Below are 17,799 nucleotides of genomic sequence, written 5' to 3' on the forward strand. Positions count from 1 at the left end.
AGCTGGTTCTGCAGCAAACAGAGATCCCTGCAGACAACAAACAGCCAGAGCTCTCCAGTCTAGGGCAGAGCAGGTTCAGTCCTGACTTACTGAACCAGCCAGGGCACCACGGGGCACAGAACAGACCCCACATCATCACAGCCTCCTCCTGCAGCACAGCACCTCTGCTTTCAGAGGAAATGTACAAAAAGCTGTGTTCCTCTGGCCCTGGAAACCTATGAACCTCCTGGGCTCCTGCAGTTGTGCTGTCAGAGAGGACACAGGCAGGTCAGTGCCACCTCTCCTGACTCTGTTCGTTTCTGACCCTTCAGAAATCAGCTCCAGAATTGTACAAGGTCATCCACAACCTGCCAGGAAAGCTAAGCCCCCTGACAGAAGCTATTCCCCCTTTTCATATCCTGATTATTGCAAAGTCGAGTTGCCAAAGAGCAGCTGGCTCTGCCTCTGAGTGCACCACCAGGCTGAGGAGCAGAGGGACCCCTGGATGCCCCTGGACTGAGTGCTCAGTCTCCACAGGGACAGCAGGTCCCTGCTCCCACCAGGAATAAAGCTTATTTTTAAATTTTTTAAAAACTTTTTTTTTAAAGCTTATTTATAACTATTTCTATTTGAAGAATGTGCAATAAAAATTAAGGACTGTGGAAGAGCAAAGGAACGTGCACTCCTGTGTCAGTATCACAGATAAAGTTACACACAAACAGCTGCTGATTATTCCTTATATCCTATAAGGATTATTATATCCTTATAGCCTGCAAAATTATTCTTTATATCCTATAACTGATTACTCAATTATCTGTATAGCCTTGCTGAGAGCCTGTCTCCAGCAGCAATTACAGTGTTTTGTTAAACTCTGGAAATCACTCTTAATTACCAGACATTTCCCAGGGGAGATGTGAACACCTCCCCCTTCCAGTGAAAGGGTAAGAAATTGTATTTAAATTTAATTCACATAGAAGCAGGATTGAAATAATTCACATCAGGTTGTCCAGTACCCACATATGTTTAACAGCACTGCCAGCCTTGAAAATCAATAAAAGAGTTTTTAGACAAGGCTAAAAGGAAAAAAACTCTTTTTCCTTTTTTTTTTTTTTTTGCTTTGAAAAAAAATAATTTAGAGAATGGTCAAAAATTCAGTCTGAATTTTTGAAAAATTTGTAAAAATGTAAATATCTGATGAACTGTATTCAGTGGTGTATCAGACACTGTGCTCAGGTACTCGGTAGTGAGTTCTAGGAGGGGAGAGAGGACAAACAATAACAACCACTTCCTAGAACAGCAGTAAAAGGATGCAGATGGGGACAATCCATTGTTTACACAGAAATACACAGGTCCATTTTCTGACGAAACTTCAAGTGGAAATTGGCTCATTTGAAACTGGGTACAAGAAATTGCTGTATGGTAAAGGCCTATAAATCCATTACTCTCTCAGGAGCAGACCAGGCTTGTTTTAAAACATTTCCTTAAGAAGCTGAAAGTTTTAGGGTAATTTTACCCACTGTGAGTAGAACCTTTGCTGTCACACACATTATCAAAGCCCACATCATCCTCATCCTTCTTGCTCTTTTGACTCGCCGTCTCTTCCAAAGAAACATAAACCAATGTTTTTACTTGGAATAACAGCACACACAGTATTAGTAAAAGGAGGATTATATTTGTTTATGTAACAAGGAACGTGGTTTTAATAAGAACTTATCTGTGTTTTTTATCTTCTGTTTGATATTTGTCCTCACAAGTGATTTTTTCAGACCTTTTTTTTCATATATCTGTTGGAAACCTGTCAAGTGATCTTAGAAAACTCAGGCATACTCTATGTATTGCACACTTATTGGTTTATCTGCAGAATACTTACATAAATGTTAATAAAGAGTACTGTAGATATATCTGTGGTTTTCATTATGTTTTATTTTAATCACTCCTTAGTCTACACATATTTCAACTAATTTATTTATTTAATTATTGCTCAGTCTTTAAATGTTTACAGCGCCACAGGATTGCAGAGCAATGGACTTGAAACCAGTGGCTGTAAAATATTCACACTTTGCAGACAGAGCTGTTTTTACTCATACTTGAGGGCTGAACTCAAGGCTGCCAGCTGTTCTGCAGCAAAGCTTTCCCATACAGGTATTTTTATGAATGAAACTTAAAACAGGCTCTGCTTTATGGCTCATGAAACACGTAGCAATCCTCCAAAATTAAATACTCTGGAGGGAAACCTAGCCCTGTGAATTCTATGACACACAGTCTGTCTCCTTCTGTGCTACAGTTAACGTGTGAAATAATTAGAAATGCATTTACCTCAGTATGTTTGCAGTGGCTTTCCTTTCTTGTGGCAGAAGGTCAGGGTCTCTCAAAACTTCCTCCAGCAAATTTAACACATTCATTTTCAGCTCGTTGTTCAGCTCAAAATCCTGAAAATGAAAAAAAGTTTTACTACCTTTACTCTTAACAGCATTGAACAAACAACTGAAAAATTATATTTTAATGGGTTTGCCTTTTCTTTTTCAATTAGGTTTGAATTTTTTTGTTTGGTTTTGTTTTTATACTACATTTGAAAATATTTGGAGAAAGCTGTGGTACAGCAACAAACTGGCGACAAAAGTAGGATCACCCAAAGGCTGGGATTTTTCTCCTTTTTGACCTTTGCCTTCTGTGTGAGACAGGATGATCAGGGAACCTTCCTTTTCTGAATTATCACTTGCATCTGGCCAAGACCCACGACATCCTCTCTGTGTTTAATTGCAGTTCTGGCACCACTGCCCAGCAGGGCAGGACCCTTCCTCTCACTGCTGCCTTGAGTTTCTCTGTTCATCTGCCTCCCCTCTGGTGTTTCTTATCTCATACCCACCCTGCTGAAAAGTCTGCTTTTTGTGGAGTACTAAAACCAATAAATTCACTAAATAATCTGTCCATACACTGAAGGGCTTCAGCATTTTAATTACCTCTGGGGCAGACTGATGCCTGACCCAGGACTGAGATTCAGAGACATGCAGCAACCTGATCTCAACCTGATAGATCTTATCTGATCTCTTATCTCATATGATAAAATCACTTATCTGAATTTGGAGAAATCAGACAGTATTGGACAATCTACAGACACAGAATGTACAAGCTTTGAGGTGGGAAGTTACAGGCAGCTCTTGGGGTAGACTCCAAAAATTCTTGTATTCAGGTGTTTTATAGCATTTTGATAGGAAAGCAAACCCCAACCCTTCAGATGCCTGGTGCACCACAGATCCTCCCTGATAACCCACAGCTGCCTGCAAGCAGGACCACGTGTGTGCAGCGCTCCCTCTCGTTTCCATGGCAACAGGAGGCACAAAGTTACTGAAAATGGGGAAGATTTGGCACCTCGGCACAAGAGCGTGGTGTTTCAGTCCCAAAAAATGCCCACAGCCCCTACTGTGGTGAGGGGCTCTGGAGATGTGTGCCTCTGGAAGCAGCAGAGCCAGCCCAGGTGAGCACAGCCCAGGTGAGCACCAGAGCACTCCCACAGCCACCAGGACAGGTGTGATGCTTTATCAAGGCTGACCTGGAACAGAGGCTGGAGAGAGTCACAGAATAAATCAGGGATTTATTCAAAAGATCTCCTCCATGGATGCACCTTGGGCAGCACCAGAGCCCAGCCAGGGCTGCACCCAAGATGAACCAAAATGGCCCCAAAATGCACGAGCGCTCCCGGGGTCTGTCCCTGGGATCAGTTCTGCTCCATTTGCACCTTGCAGTTCATTGTCCCATTCCAGCTTTAGCCCCTGCAGTCCCACCCTGCTTGTTTTTCTCTCTCCAGCCCACGGGGTTTGTGCTCTGGGGCTGAGATTTGGGTCATTTGTCCTTGGTGCCCAGCTGGAGCAGGAATTGTTTTGTCTCCCTGCTCTGTGCACAGAGCTCACCATGCCCTCATGTGAAGCCCAGACCCACACACTAAAGCAGCACAGAACCTGAAAAATACAAAAGCTAAAAGCTGAGGTGGAGCCCCATTTGGAAATGAGAGGCAACAGTTCAGAGCAGGAGGGGAATGAGTGCTCATCACAGGACGTGCCACAGCCACGCCCACAGCATTTCTGAGAAAGGTTATTGCTCCAATGTCAGCGCTCAGAGGAATGAGAAATTTGTCTTTCCAGACAAGCTGTGGGTCTGCTGGTGGACAAAACCAGCACTGGGAGAGAAAAGAAACAATGGGAAGGATTCCACTGATGGATGAAATGAAAAACATATTTGCTTCTACTAATTAACTTTAGGTTTGCTGAGAAATTAAATTAGACATTGAAAGATGACAGAAACAGTGGGGAAGAAAAACCCCTGAATTCCATAAGAATTAAAAATTGAAAGGGAGGGTTGTACATTAGAGGGAAATCTTTGGCATCAGGTGTTCTGGGAAGTCTGAACCTCTCAAGTGCCTCAGAATTGGGGAAAGAGAGAAGGGAAATGTGGCTGGGAAATTGGGATAAAAAGGAGGCTGCGTCCTCCAAAAATGTGAGAGACCCCAGGGAATGCCCCATGGCCTCTGCCTTGATTGGAATAAAGTCAAAGGACTCCTGTGTCTCCTTTTTGGGCATAAACCTCTGCTGTTTGTGGGTTGATTTTCCTAACAGCACTCAGACATCACCTGCTCTGGGCATTTCCCTCCTATTACAGCATGTCCTCCTCACTCCTCCAGAATCTCCTCACCTGGGCCTCAGCTACTTAACACTCTGGAACCGATTAATATCTGTGTTTTATTTTTTCTGGAGATGTTTACCCGTATTTGAGGGCGTTGGAGAACAGAAAGTTGGGGTATCAAACATTCAGCTCAAAGCCAAGAGAGAATTATGGCAGGGCACTGCACTCTGTTTTCTAAAGCACATTTTGTATAGCCACGCTCTGAAATGCCTCCCTTAGGAGCTGTTTTAGCTGTTTGCAAGGAAAGACAATGGAGCCTTTTCATATATTTGGGGTATGGAAATGGGATTAATTAGAGAAAACACGAGGAATGTAACTAAACTACATGACAGTACTGTGCACTCCGGTGGTTTTGAAAAGAAAATAATTTGAAATATAAAACTATCAAAACTTAGTGCAAGGAGAAACCTTGAGTCTTCACAAGCCTAAGCAACCAGTGTAATTAATGAGTTTTTCCTGCACCTCAGTGGCAGACACTGTGTGAAAGAGGATGGTATCTCTTGCAGCCTGTGCTACAGAAATATCCCAAATGGGCAGAATGGTGCCCAGGAGGTGACACATTCCCCATCCTCATCCAGCCCTGCTGGGTGAAACCCTCGGGCAGATCACATCGTCCTGGCCAGGATCTCATCTCCAAGCACAGCTTTCAAACCACAACTGGTTCATTCTTTTCATTACGAGGTATCTTCTCTCAGGATGACTTGTTTTATTGAAAACACACCTATGACCAAAAAAGTCTAGAATTTAAAAAGTTTTTTCATTTGCAAATAAGATGGGAGAACCTCGCCTATAATTACCAGATTCGGCCAAACTAAAGCATTTCCCGTTTTTGCATGGTTACATGCTAATTCTTCCAATAATGAGAATTAATAATTTGGTCATTAACATTACAACTTGTTTTACTGAGTAATCGCCATAAGATAGTTATGCTGGAATTGCTGGGGAAACTCAAATTTATGCTTTTCTTTTGTAAAGTAATGTAATCTGTTTCTCATAGTGTGATGGGGGAAAAAAAATCCTATGAATAAAGGTGGGAATCAGAAGAAAAATGAAGAACTAATCTCTTTTTCTGGTGAAGGCCGTTATCTAAATGGTACTAAGATTCCATTGTGATGAGCCATATATATTAAAAAAATAACAGGGAAAATATTGCACTTAAACATGTACATGCACTTAACTTCTGCGGAGAAAGGTTGAAAGTTTTGTATCATAAGAATGATACAAACACCAAAAGACTTAGCAACCGATTTTGAGTATAATTTAAAAATAACTAAATAACTCTAAATACATGCAGATTATCTCTAGCTGTATTTATGGGTGTCACACATGAATATTTATCTGTTTATACTGTAGGACACTTAGATCCACAGGCAGGTAGCTATTTATGGCCTTAGATACATGCGTATCGCAGCTCCCTACATAATTTTACACCACTTTTTCGACTTCTAGTTCTCATTTATGTATCAGAGAAGGAATACAGTGGGTCAGACAGGAATCCTTCAATTTCCCAGCAGCACATTTCAATCTGACAGTGGTTCAGTTCTCTATTAGAGGGTCACATACCTCTAATATATTTTAGAGTCTACAGTAGCCTAAAGATTTGTGGGAATTACTCAGATTTCAAACCATTGGCAGAAGAAAAGAGAGTGCAGCAGAGGCAGAAAGAAAGGGGAAAAAAAAACCTATGCTAGATGCATTTTAAAACTAAAACCAGTAGATTTACTGTAGGTGGTTTATACAGAGAATATATTTTCAAGATTTGACACGAGCTCAGTAAAACCCCAGAAGCTTTCCCTCTCCCCTTTCTTTAAGTGTTCCTCAGTGAGAGGAAACATTCTGCATCTAAACAATGTGGGGAACACTGAATAATCCAGACAGGTAAAATCGAGCTAAAACAGGAAACATGATTTATATTTGAGTAGGCCAGTGAGAAGAACTCCAAAAGAACAGGAGGGAGGGAAGAAAGAGGCAGGAGGGGAAAGAGGTCCACTGGATGATTTTTTGCAAGGAAATTGGAATATTTGTAAGTGGATGGGGATTGCCTTACAATTTTCCTGTAACTGTCCTCATGCCAAAAAGAAAGCAGGTAATTACTCCAATGGCAGCAGATGAGTGAGTCTAAATCTCGTGCACAGCAGATCAAACACTATCAGAGCTCAGTGAAGTTACTCACTGCTGCAGTCCTCCACTACAGTATTTCATTTTGAAGCATAAAACCACACTTCACCTACCACACACAACTGTGTTGAGCAAAATCTGTGTAAATTCACATGCAACAAAACGTTGGCACAGGTGGAAGGCAGAGATAAATGGAATTATAACTGGCTTTCAGGAAAATTCATCCCTGAGCTTGAAATAAATCTGGCTTACTTCAAGAAACAAGCTGTTTCAAGGCAGCTTGGGGTCAATCTCCAATGTAGTCAAAATACAGTGTATCTTGCTAAGTGTGGCTAAAGTGTAGTTTGTTCATGTTTCTGCAATTAACTTAGCATAAACTCACCAAATATCTTATTCATTACTTTATACCATTTAATATGAGGTAAGTGGGGCTCATATAGAGGATTTTCTACCTATTTTTTTATTCCAATGAAATGGAAAGAAATTGCATTGGCCAAATTCATGTGAGCTAACACAATTTTTAACTAACTGAAATAATCTATTCTGAGGCAGCCCTGTGTCTCCAGGAGCTGTGCCCATTCCCCAGGTGCTGTCAGAATCTCCCAGTGGCAATGCTCCTGCTGGAAGCTCACCACAGCTCCGTGGGGATGGCCAAGAGCACGAGCTGCAGTGGGGCTGGGCAGGCACCAGGCACACATCATGACCTGTATTCCCAAATATGAGCCACGGTTCTCTCCCCAGGCCTTGTGGTCACTCTGTGACTGTCGTGGGTTGTAAGATATGTGTGTGTTCTATTCCCATCTGTCAGAGCTGGGCAGTTCTCTTCTGCTCATTGGGCACTTTTCTTTATCTCTGCCACAGCCAATCCTCCCTCCAGGAGATCTCTGCTGTCCATGGGCCATTAATTATTAATTACCTTCTGTCCATGGCCACTGAGTGTCCCTGCAGGGCTGATCCAATTCCAGCATCCCATGGGGAGATGCTGCGCCCAGGGGAGGAGCCAAGCATTCCTACCTGGATCCAATCTGAGCTTTGGGACACCCCAGCAGCCTTTGCCCCCTGCATTGCCAGAGGAGCAGCTTTCTGCTGCCCTGCATTGCCAGAGGGAGCCCAGGCCCATCTGCAGCAGCCCTGGAGCTGCAGAGGAAAACTCCCCCCTTGTGCAGGATCCCTGCTGCAGCAGCAGCACAGCTGGCACTGCAGGAGGGCTGAGCCCCCATGGGATGGGGCTGTGCCACCCCTGACACACAGGGGGACAGGGCATGGTCTGACCCTGGCAGTGCTGGTTTTGTGTATTTTTATTTTTCCTAGTACAGAACTGTTATTCCTATTCCCATATCTTTGCCTGAGAGCCCCTTAATTTTCAAATTAATGTAATTCAGAGGGAGGGGGTTTGCATTTTCCATTTCAGGGGAGGCTCCTGCCTTCCTGAGCAGCCACCTGTCTGTTCACACCAAGGCAGTGACTGACGGACACTGCCGGGCAGCCAGGAGGCTGTGAGAGAGCTGCTCCAGCTGAGACCTGCAAGAGGGCCTTGGGAACAAGCCCTCAGCTGCCACTCAGAGCTGGGGGGACTGCAGGGGCCAGATGTGGACCCTTCCTCCTTGGACAAGACCCACTTCAGCCTGCTTGCCACAGGAGCAGAAGGAGCTTTGCTTTGCACCACGATAGATAAAAAGCAAGGAAGCATTGCTAAATAAAACCAGGCTGCAAGACCCCACTTGGAAAATTAAACTCCTACTGAGACTTTCTGCCCCTGGCCCCCTTTTGCCTCCCTATTTTTCCACCTCTACAGGAGCCAGTGGGAGTTTTATCCTCATGAGCCCTTTCTGTCCCCAGCAAAGCTCCTGCTCCCTGTGATCCTCTGCCTCATCACTCGTGTGTTCATTGTCTGCAACTGGAGAATCCTGCTCTGCTCCTCTCAGTCACATTTCAGAACCAAAATGTAAACACGAGCATTCTGCTGTTATTTAGGGCACAAAGAAAGATTTGCTGGCGTGCAGGTGTCTGAATGAAAAAAAAAAACAGAAAAAAGAGGAGGGGTATGGAATAAAAAGAACAGAAATGTAAACAAAACAATCTGGAATACCTAAAGCTACCTTTCATACTGTGCTGGTTTTGGATGATGAGCAGCACAGGTTTGGCTGCTCTTGCTCAGGGTGGTAAAAACAGTGAAGTATGTGTCACCTCACCTGGGGATGGCTTGTTCCCAAAATTTTATCTGTGCCTTGGCAGCTCCTCAGGACATTCATTAGCTCCTTGTGCCCTCCACAAAGGGCTGCAGATCTGGCACTACCATGTGTACATTTACTTGAATTATAAGTGAGGCTTCTATAGTGTATAACCCACATTTTAAGAGCAATTAATTCTTTTTAAAGAATTGTTTAGAATCGTTTCAAGACAACAAAACCACTTTATGAAAGCCTATCCTCACTGAATAGGCTGATTCACTAATTTTAATGATTCTGTTTTCTGCTCACAGACAATTCTACATTAAATGCTGTCCGTGCTTAGATAAATTAAAAAAAAATAGAAACAGAGCAACACTGAACCATCCCCAAGTGTGGTTTTGACACAGCTGCAAGGCAGTGGAAGCACAGCCCCAGCACAGACCTTCCAAACCCCAGCCAAGGATTTTCTAGAGCAAAGAGAGCAAACACAAGGCCCTGAACCATTTGTTTGGCTAACTCCTGCATCCCTGGTTCGTGCACTAAGCCTGACCCACGCTCCTACATGCAGCAGAGCAGCAGGCTGAGCCAGCCAAAGGGTTTCAGAGGGAGGCAGGGAGGGTAGGGAATAGTGAAGTGGGATGATGCATGCCAGATCCCTGGAGCAGATGGCTGTGTGTGAGTCCTGCACCAGTGCACAAGGCATCAGGACAGCAGTTTAGGGCCTGGTGAGTCAGGGAGCACAAAGACAGAGCTGCAGAATTGGTAGGAGCTGCAGCACTAAAGCAGGTCTGCAGCACCATCTCACAGCTGACAGAGAAATAAGGACCCACTTCACACAGCCATTGACTCTGATTCTCTTTGCAGCCAGGGATGAGGAAATGGCATTTTGCCAAAAGGGAGGGTGTGTGGTCGGACACCTTTAGTCGTGGTGGGGGCTGCTGATGACCACAAAGATCTTGGGACACTGCAAGGAGAACAGTCTCTGCACAGAGAGAAGTTTCCCATTTGGGGCTGGGAGTTTTTGCAGCAAAACCAAATTCAAAGCCAGGTGGAGGGAAAATGATCAAAATTGCACATTTGGCTTTGCAAACACCCACTTATTTTCACTTATTTTCACTTACTTTCACTTATTCTGTAAGCTGCTTTTTTTGTTGTCGTTGTTTTGGTTTGGGGGTTTTTGGGGGTTTTTGTTGTTTTTTTTTTTCTTTGGTTTTGTTTTGTTGTTGTTGTTTGGAGTTGTTTTAGAATAAAATCTGCCCTTTCTTTTGAGAATCAAACCTGCTCTTGGCTGCTCATGAAGATGAAGGCTAATTCAACCAAGGTTGCTGAGTATCCAGAGAACAATGCAAATACCTTAAAAGGTATAAAAGTTTTTGGCAGGTCTGTCGTTCTTAAAGAATTTCAATGCTTACATTGTTTTGTCATTTTGGAAATTGAATCAGGGATCCCTCACCAGACACTGGTGGCTCAGGATCTGCAGTGTGTGCTGTCACTGTAAAATAAGCTTGGAGCTACTGCTCTCCCAGGACTCTACATCTTTACTGACAACATTTCACATTGTTTGGCCAGACAGTAATTCTTCACTAGTCCTCATTAAAGTAGTCCTGTCCCATATTTTTTGGCAGCAACTAGTCAGTCTTTTCTGGTTTGCTCAGGCCTGTCCTTTCTCTCTCCCTAGTCTCACAACTAAACAGCACAAAAAATCTGATTACATGCTCTGCTGCTGTAGCATTTCTTACTTTCCATGCCAAAGCCCTTGCATTTTGGATTATTTGCTATATTGGAAGAACAATGGACAAGAAGAACTAAAGAATTAAAATCTCACACCTTTGCCATGGAAAAAATAAATGGCAGTGAGAGACCAGGGAGTGCAGGTAACAGCTTCCACTTTGAAAATGCACAATGAACTTATTATTTTTGTCCTCTTCATATTTTTAAAGGTATTTTTACAATGCCAATTGTAAACATGATGCAAAAGCAACTGCAAAAGAATTCAGTGAAAGTACTTGTAGTCATTGCCTAACATAGGTAAAAAGTTTCCACACTTTTACAATCACATAAATTTTAATTAGCACAGAGGATCCGCTCAAGTCACAGAAGACATTTAATATGAACTGGAACACAATAAGCACCTGGAGTAGCACAAAACTGTAATAAAAGCCTGCTGTCACTTCTGTTACAGCTCAATATTTACTTGATTCTGACTTTAATTTAACAGGGAGTCAAAACTTGGCGTACATAGGCTGCTCCCAGTAACATGAAATGATTAATCACTCCCATGATACCAAGATAGATTTTAGTAATCTCTTCTGGGCTGTTCAGCTTTTCAAACAAACCAATTTTCCCACTTACACCTCTTACTGAGTTAATTCTCTAGCAAACTTAGCCTCTACGAAAATTAAACCCTTTATATGGGAAAAGGGAATTGATTTCACATAAGAGAGTTTGACATTGCTGCAGGTAGCTCTTGAGATTAAGTGTCCTTTATTAGCAGCCTGAATTGACAAAGCAGTCTGTAAGCGCCATGAAGCACCATCTGCACAAGATGTACAAAAATTCCTTCCTTCCTTCCTTCCTTCCTTCCTTCCTTCCTTCCTTCCTTCCTTCCTTCCTTCCTTCCTTCCTTCCTTCCTTCCTTCCTTCCTTCCTTCCTTCCTTCCTTCCTTCCTTCCTTCCTTCCTTCCTTCCTTCCTTCCTTCCTTCCTTCCTTCCTTCCTTCCTTCCTTCCTTCCTTCCTTCCTTCCTTCCTTCCTTCCTTCCTTCCTTCCTTCCTTCCTTCCTTCCTTCCTTCCTTCCTTCCTTCCTTCCTTCCTTCCTTCCTTCCTTCCTTCCTTCCTTCCTTCCTTCCTTCCTTCCTTCCTTCCTTCCTTCCTTCCTTCCTTCCTTCCTTCCTTCCTTCCTTCCTTCCTTCCTTCCCTTCCTTCCTTCCTTCCTTCCTTCCTTCCTTCCTTCCTTCCTTCCTTCCTTCCTTCCTTCCTTCCTTCCTTCCTTCCTCCCTCCCCCCTCCCTCCCTCCCTCCCTCCTCCCTCCCTCCCTCCCTCCCTCCCTCCTTCCTTCCTTCCTTCCTTCCTTCCTTCCTTCCTTCCTTCCTTCCTTCCTTCCTTCCTTCCTTCCTTCTGCCACTTCCTTCCTTCCGCCACTTCCTTCCGCCACTTCCTTCCGCCACTTCCTTCCTTCCTTCCTTCCGCCACTTCCTTCCGCCACTTCCCTCTTTCTTTTCTCTCTTTCTCTCTTCTTCCCTTCCCTTCCCTTCCCTTCCCTTCCTTCCCTTCCTTCCCTTCCCTTCCCTTCCTTCCTTCCTTCCCTTCCCTTCCCTTCCTTCCTTCCTTCCTTCCCTTCCTTCCTTCCTTCCCTTCCCTTCCCTTCCCTTCCCTTCCCTTCCCTTCCCTTCCCTTCCCTTTTCAATACTCCTCTGCATCCATGTCAAATTGTCCCAGCACATTTCCCACCTGGCAGCCTGAAGGATATTTTCTTTATGATACTGAACAAACCACTTGTGTTTTTGCCCTCCCTCCCCTGCCAGCCGCATTTTGCCATCACAAAGCAAACCCACGCACGCGGTTTCCCGCGCACAATTCACCGCAAATAAATAAACGGATAAACTTCTGCATGAACACAGGAGTTGTTTACCACAGGCAGAGCAGTGTGAGATACTGACCCCTGCGAGTCTGAGGGGGTACCTGTGAGTGTTTGGAGACCCAGTGGCGCAGGACGTTGAGGACGCGGTTGGTGGCGGCCCTGCGGATGATGAACTCCTTGTCGCACGTGCGCTCCGAGTTGTTGAACCCTGCACACAAACAAACCCACGCTGCAGTCAAAGGGATGGGGAAAACTAAAAATAAAATTAAAATTAAAATACAATAGAGGTGACCTGGGTAAACTGAAGGCTTACAGGGTATTTCTGTGCAATAAAAGGAAAGGCGCTCAACAGATGGTGAAATGTGAACATCTACAGCAAAGAAATTCTGCAGCATCAGTGCAACACAGCCTTGCCCATCACAACACAGACACCTCCTGGGGTCACCACGCAGCTTTAGAAAGGTGAAGAATAATTGCCTGTGCAATTAAATTTCAAGGCCTCCCTTCAGCACGGAAGAAATAAAATAAAGTGTACCAAGAAATAAAGTGAATGAAGAACCTCTGAAAACAAAGAAGGATTTTATTTTTTTTTCAGTATGGAAGACATTTACAGCAAGGAAAAAGACCAGACCAAAGCTAGGCCTGTAATCAAACAGATTTGAAAAGTCAGAATGACTTAGGAAAGGGAAACAGGGTAAATTTCAGAACTAGTAAAGAACAAGGGGAGGAGAACAGTTTAAACACAGAGGAGAAAAAGGTCAGTGTGAGAAATCTTCCTTTTCAAAAGCAGTATTGTACAGGCTCTACTTATCAACACTTCAAATAAGTTATTTGGGGTTTTTTACCACTGGGATTACAAGAAAATGGAAAGATATATGGAAAACACATTTGTAGACCCAACTGCCTGAAAACTAAGATTTTCCAGATGCAGCATTTCCCTACTCATGTATTATGGACAATTATGGACAATTTCTTTTTATTTTTCTTTTCTTTTTTTTTTTCTGTCAGTAATATTTACTTATAAAGAAATAGTTTGAATAATAACTAAGAAACTTTTCCCCTACATTCATATTACTGCTTCTCTTTTCATTCTGCTGTAGCTTTATTAAAAAAATCCATATGCTAGAATGGTGATTATATTATTTTAATAATAATGAAATTGCTACACTAAGCCCCTGAATGTCTTTTTTGACAATGATAACCCTGAAAATAGACTTGAGAAGCTTGCATTTTTCTAAGTTTTTGTCAGATTTGCTCTTGCACTGTGCTGCTCTCCATTCCACTCAGTGCAGAGTCCAGGAACAGCTGGGCACACCCTCCCATATGACCGGTACTTTACTATTTTTTTGGCATAAAAGCTGCTCGAAAGCCCATGTTGTATAAACATGCTATAAATAGCACAGGCAGATTAAACTTCTATTTCTTCTGTGATAAACCCATTGGAGAGTTTTCTGGAGGCTTGTATTAGTTTTGCTCTATTCTTACAACAGACAATCCAGAAAGTCCAAATTGCTGCTCTGTATTTTTGGGAAGATAAGCAAGACAGGAAGTGTTTAACTGCAGTCTCACATATTTTACTGCAGGTTAGACCTCAATCTCAAATGTATTTTCTATCTACACTTACATTTCATGGGCATTTTTAAACTATAGCATATTATACTGTAGATGGCATCTAAAATTCAATATCAAAGATGGTTTAATATTGAAACATTTTAAGCAGGTTTTTTTGCCCATAAGGAAAAAAAGAAAGGAAATCTCTGAGGCTTTTTTCAGCAAAAGGTAACACAGGCATCATTTTGTACGTTAATTTTCTATGCCTTTCACAGTTAACCTATTGCAGAAGCAATTAGGAACAGACATTATAAACTGTTCAATTAGCCACTTAATTGCAGCAATGAAAGTCACAATGAAAATTATATATTAAAGCAGCGAAGTCTTTACCAAGGTAACATTAAGGAAAAAAACTTCAGTACGCTGGGAGGAAAAGAGAGAGAAGCCTACAGAGGCAGTTTTCAGTGAGCTACCAAAAAAAAAAAAATAAAAAGAGGGAAGGAAAAAATTAAATCCTCCAGAGATCACTTCAGCAAACCTGTATGGCCCTCAGAATTTCATCAATTTTTAAGCAGTAATTAGCTTGCTGCAAAGAAATGAGCCACACATTCACCCAGATCCACATTCTCTGCACTTCATGTTGATGCGCTGAACCAATAAATGGAGCTCTCCATTTGTGTGAGAGAGGAACTGAGCTGAGCCCAGCTGGCCCCTCCTGTCAGGGACTTGTGCAGAGCCAGGTTCCCCAAACCTCCAGGCTGAGCCCCCCAGCTCCCTCCACACCTCTACAAATCTTGATGTGCACGGTGACAATGAAAAATAATTTAACTGGGATTCTGGGTGGACCTGCCCACATCCAGACCCGATGGGGAAACAACCTGAAACACTCTGTGGTAAATATCTGTTCCTCTCCCGAAGGAAGCAATCTTTCCACATTAGAAATGCCAGCAGTATTTCTAATTATTAATCATCTAAGTGGGCAGCTGCCTCAGTGAGTGCTACTTTCAAGAAATGTTTTTCACCATTATCTGTTGAAATTAATATGCACTGCTGCCACAAATAGTATCTTCACATAATGGTGATACAGAACTTTTACCACAGGCTGTCAAACACAAAGTTAACCTGACAGCATTGCTAGTTTCACTGAATTACTTCTTTCAATATTATTTAATCATTCTGTTCATGTACTTGTCTTTAGATTGTGTTATGCAAAAAATCCAGTCTCACCTTCACATGTTTTCTTTAGTGCACTTCAATAAAAACCTGGTATTTTTATAGCTTCCTCTATTACCAAAGATTAAAAATATAGGTGCTGAATAGACATAAATCTCCACATTAAACACCTTATCAAGAAGCTAATACTTTTATAGCTACCCATTATTACCAAAGATTTTAAAAAGTATGTGCTGGATAGAGAGATAAATTACAGTATTGCACCTTTAAAATCCACCTCACCCCAGAGGAAATGTTTTATCATGGTGAATTCTGCACCATATACTTTAAAGAAATTAAACATGCACATTTTCTTTTCTATTTCAGTTAAGATGTCAAAACCTCTCACTCCAGTTACAGCGTTTCTGTATCCAATAGGTGTCCCTGCCCATGGCAGGGGGCTGGAACAAGATGTCATTGGGGTTCCTTCCAAACCAAACCATTCTAAGATTAGCCTGAGATTAATAAAACAGCACATGATTCCTGACCATAGTAATTAACTTGTCCAAAATTTTGATGGTATAATAATAATATCCACTTTTAAGGTTTTATCTGCACAAAGAGAAATCTGTTCACAAGAACTGGTGAAAGTTGTTCAGAGTCATGAAGCTTCTGGTGTCTTTCCCAGCAAAAAACTCATTTCAGAGGCTGATCTGATGTGCCAGTTTCAATGAATCACCCTGGAGTCTCACACTGAAGGTGTGTTAGTACCCCGCAATTAGAGAAAATCACACTCCAGACTTTGGGGAGACCCAGAGAGTCCCAGGGATGTGGAAGGAGAACATTCAGGGCCCACCAAGCACCTGACAAATAATCAATAATATCCATCAGATATTATCCATCAGGTATTATCAGAGTAATAAATAATATAATCTGATATCCATCTGGTAATATCCACCAGATACACCCCAGAGTTGTAGGCCAGCTTCACCACTCAGCCTGGCTTGATGCCTGACACCTCAGCAAACACCAGTGCTGCTTTCTGACCTGCATAAAGAACAAATAGCAAAAACCCCAGGCTTGGGGCACAGCAATTTTCACCCACAGATTAAAACTGAAAAGGCCTCTCCAATATATGCAGCACAAAAGAAAAGGCTTCCCAATGCACAAGAAGCCCCCAAAAAGGGATTATATCTTTCTTACCTCAACATGCCTAAAAAAATTTGGAGGAGTGTTTGTAGATTCCCATCCTTGTTGGTCATGCATTCTCAAGCAGGTAAATGGGTTTCACACATTTGCACACAAACATGTCAGAAAGTGACTATTTTAGTGTTGGTAAGAAATCTCAACTGCCTAATCCTGCCCTCCTCCATTTTTAAATTCATGGTATTGGGCTCATACATTAGCCAGCTGAAGAATGGCAGAGCTGGAAAAGGAAACCATATGAACTGTGGTGAAAAGAAGGATGAAGGCGGTGAGATCCCATTATATATGTAAAACACAGCATATTTGCTCAATAATACAGTCTTTTTTTTTCCCAATTATTATTGAATGATCTTAGACTTTTTTCCAAACCTTAACCATTCTGTGGGGTTTTATATAAGCAATCTGAGGCTTGAGAGCACAAACTGTAACATTTAGCAGCAGTCTTCTGTTCATAAGAGAGGAATATTTAAACATTCACTATGCCAGGCTTTGAGTTTGTTCCACAAAGGGTTACAAACTAAATCAGCATCAGAACTGACTGTTAGGAACCAGGAGCAATCCAGAGTCCAACGCATTTCAGGCATTTAATTTCACTTTCACTGGTCCTTGGAACATATGAAATCATTTTGTTCTAAGAAATATGCCACTGAAAATCCCTGTTGCAACCACCCACGTCAGAAATAATTCCAAGTATGTATTTGATTCTTCTGCCTAAAGCCTCTGCCACACATACAATCTAACTATCAAATCAAGTCAAGGGATTATGGTCTTAGTAAGGTAAATCCCAGGGATTCACATGGACCAGCTGATGTACGAGAGTGTAACACAGATAGAGACCTAGTGACTGCGTTTAATAATTTCTGCAAAATATTTATGGGAAAGGTGGGTAAACTATTTTTAAATGACCCTTGATTTAGAAAGGCTTTTTCAAATCAGAGAAATTTAAAGAACACAGCATTGAGATAAAGCAGTCGTGTCAAGATTATGCAGTAAACTTGGATTAAATCCAGAAGTCTAAAAATACATCAGTCCAGCAAAATAATTTCAGTTTAATAGCTGGGAGAGAAAGGTAAGTGGCTAAAGAATACCTTCCAGATCAAGAATGTATTTTAGCTCCTCATTATAACACTAAGGTTGCTCTGAGAATTATTATAATCTTTCAGATTATATGCTTAAAGCATGACTACCACAAAGAATGAAAATATTCCTTTAGGCTCACAGAAATATTCAAATTTGAAGATTTGTCCTTCAAAAGTCCTCAAAAACAGGATTGCTGCTATAGCTATAATTAGAAAACACTCTTGAGATTTCTGGGTTTTTTTAATAGAAATATTCTCTCAGGAGAGCACATCAACCTCACTCTTGA

The 17,799-nt window shown here is 42.1% G+C and overlaps 1 protein-coding gene across 1 annotated transcript in view; it reads right to left on the reverse strand.

The window, feature by feature from the left end:
• The window catches only part of RASGRF2 (Ras protein specific guanine nucleotide releasing factor 2), a 123,316-nt gene that overhangs the window by 13,509 nt on the left and 92,008 nt on the right, over positions 1-17,799 (reverse strand). The window contains exons 18-19 of the mRNA XM_030968655.1: positions 12,626-12,732; positions 2,296-2,408 (exon numbers count right to left, since the gene is read on the reverse strand). Coding sequence (XP_030824515.1) covers positions 2,296-2,408; positions 12,626-12,732 — 220 coding nt within the window. The remainder of the gene's footprint in view (positions 1-2,295; positions 2,409-12,625; positions 12,733-17,799) is intronic.

This window comes from Camarhynchus parvulus, chromosome Z (genome assembly GCF_901933205.1).
Source record: "Camarhynchus parvulus chromosome Z, STF_HiC, whole genome shotgun sequence".
Taxonomy (NCBI): Eukaryota; Metazoa; Chordata; class Aves; order Passeriformes; family Thraupidae; genus Camarhynchus; species Camarhynchus parvulus.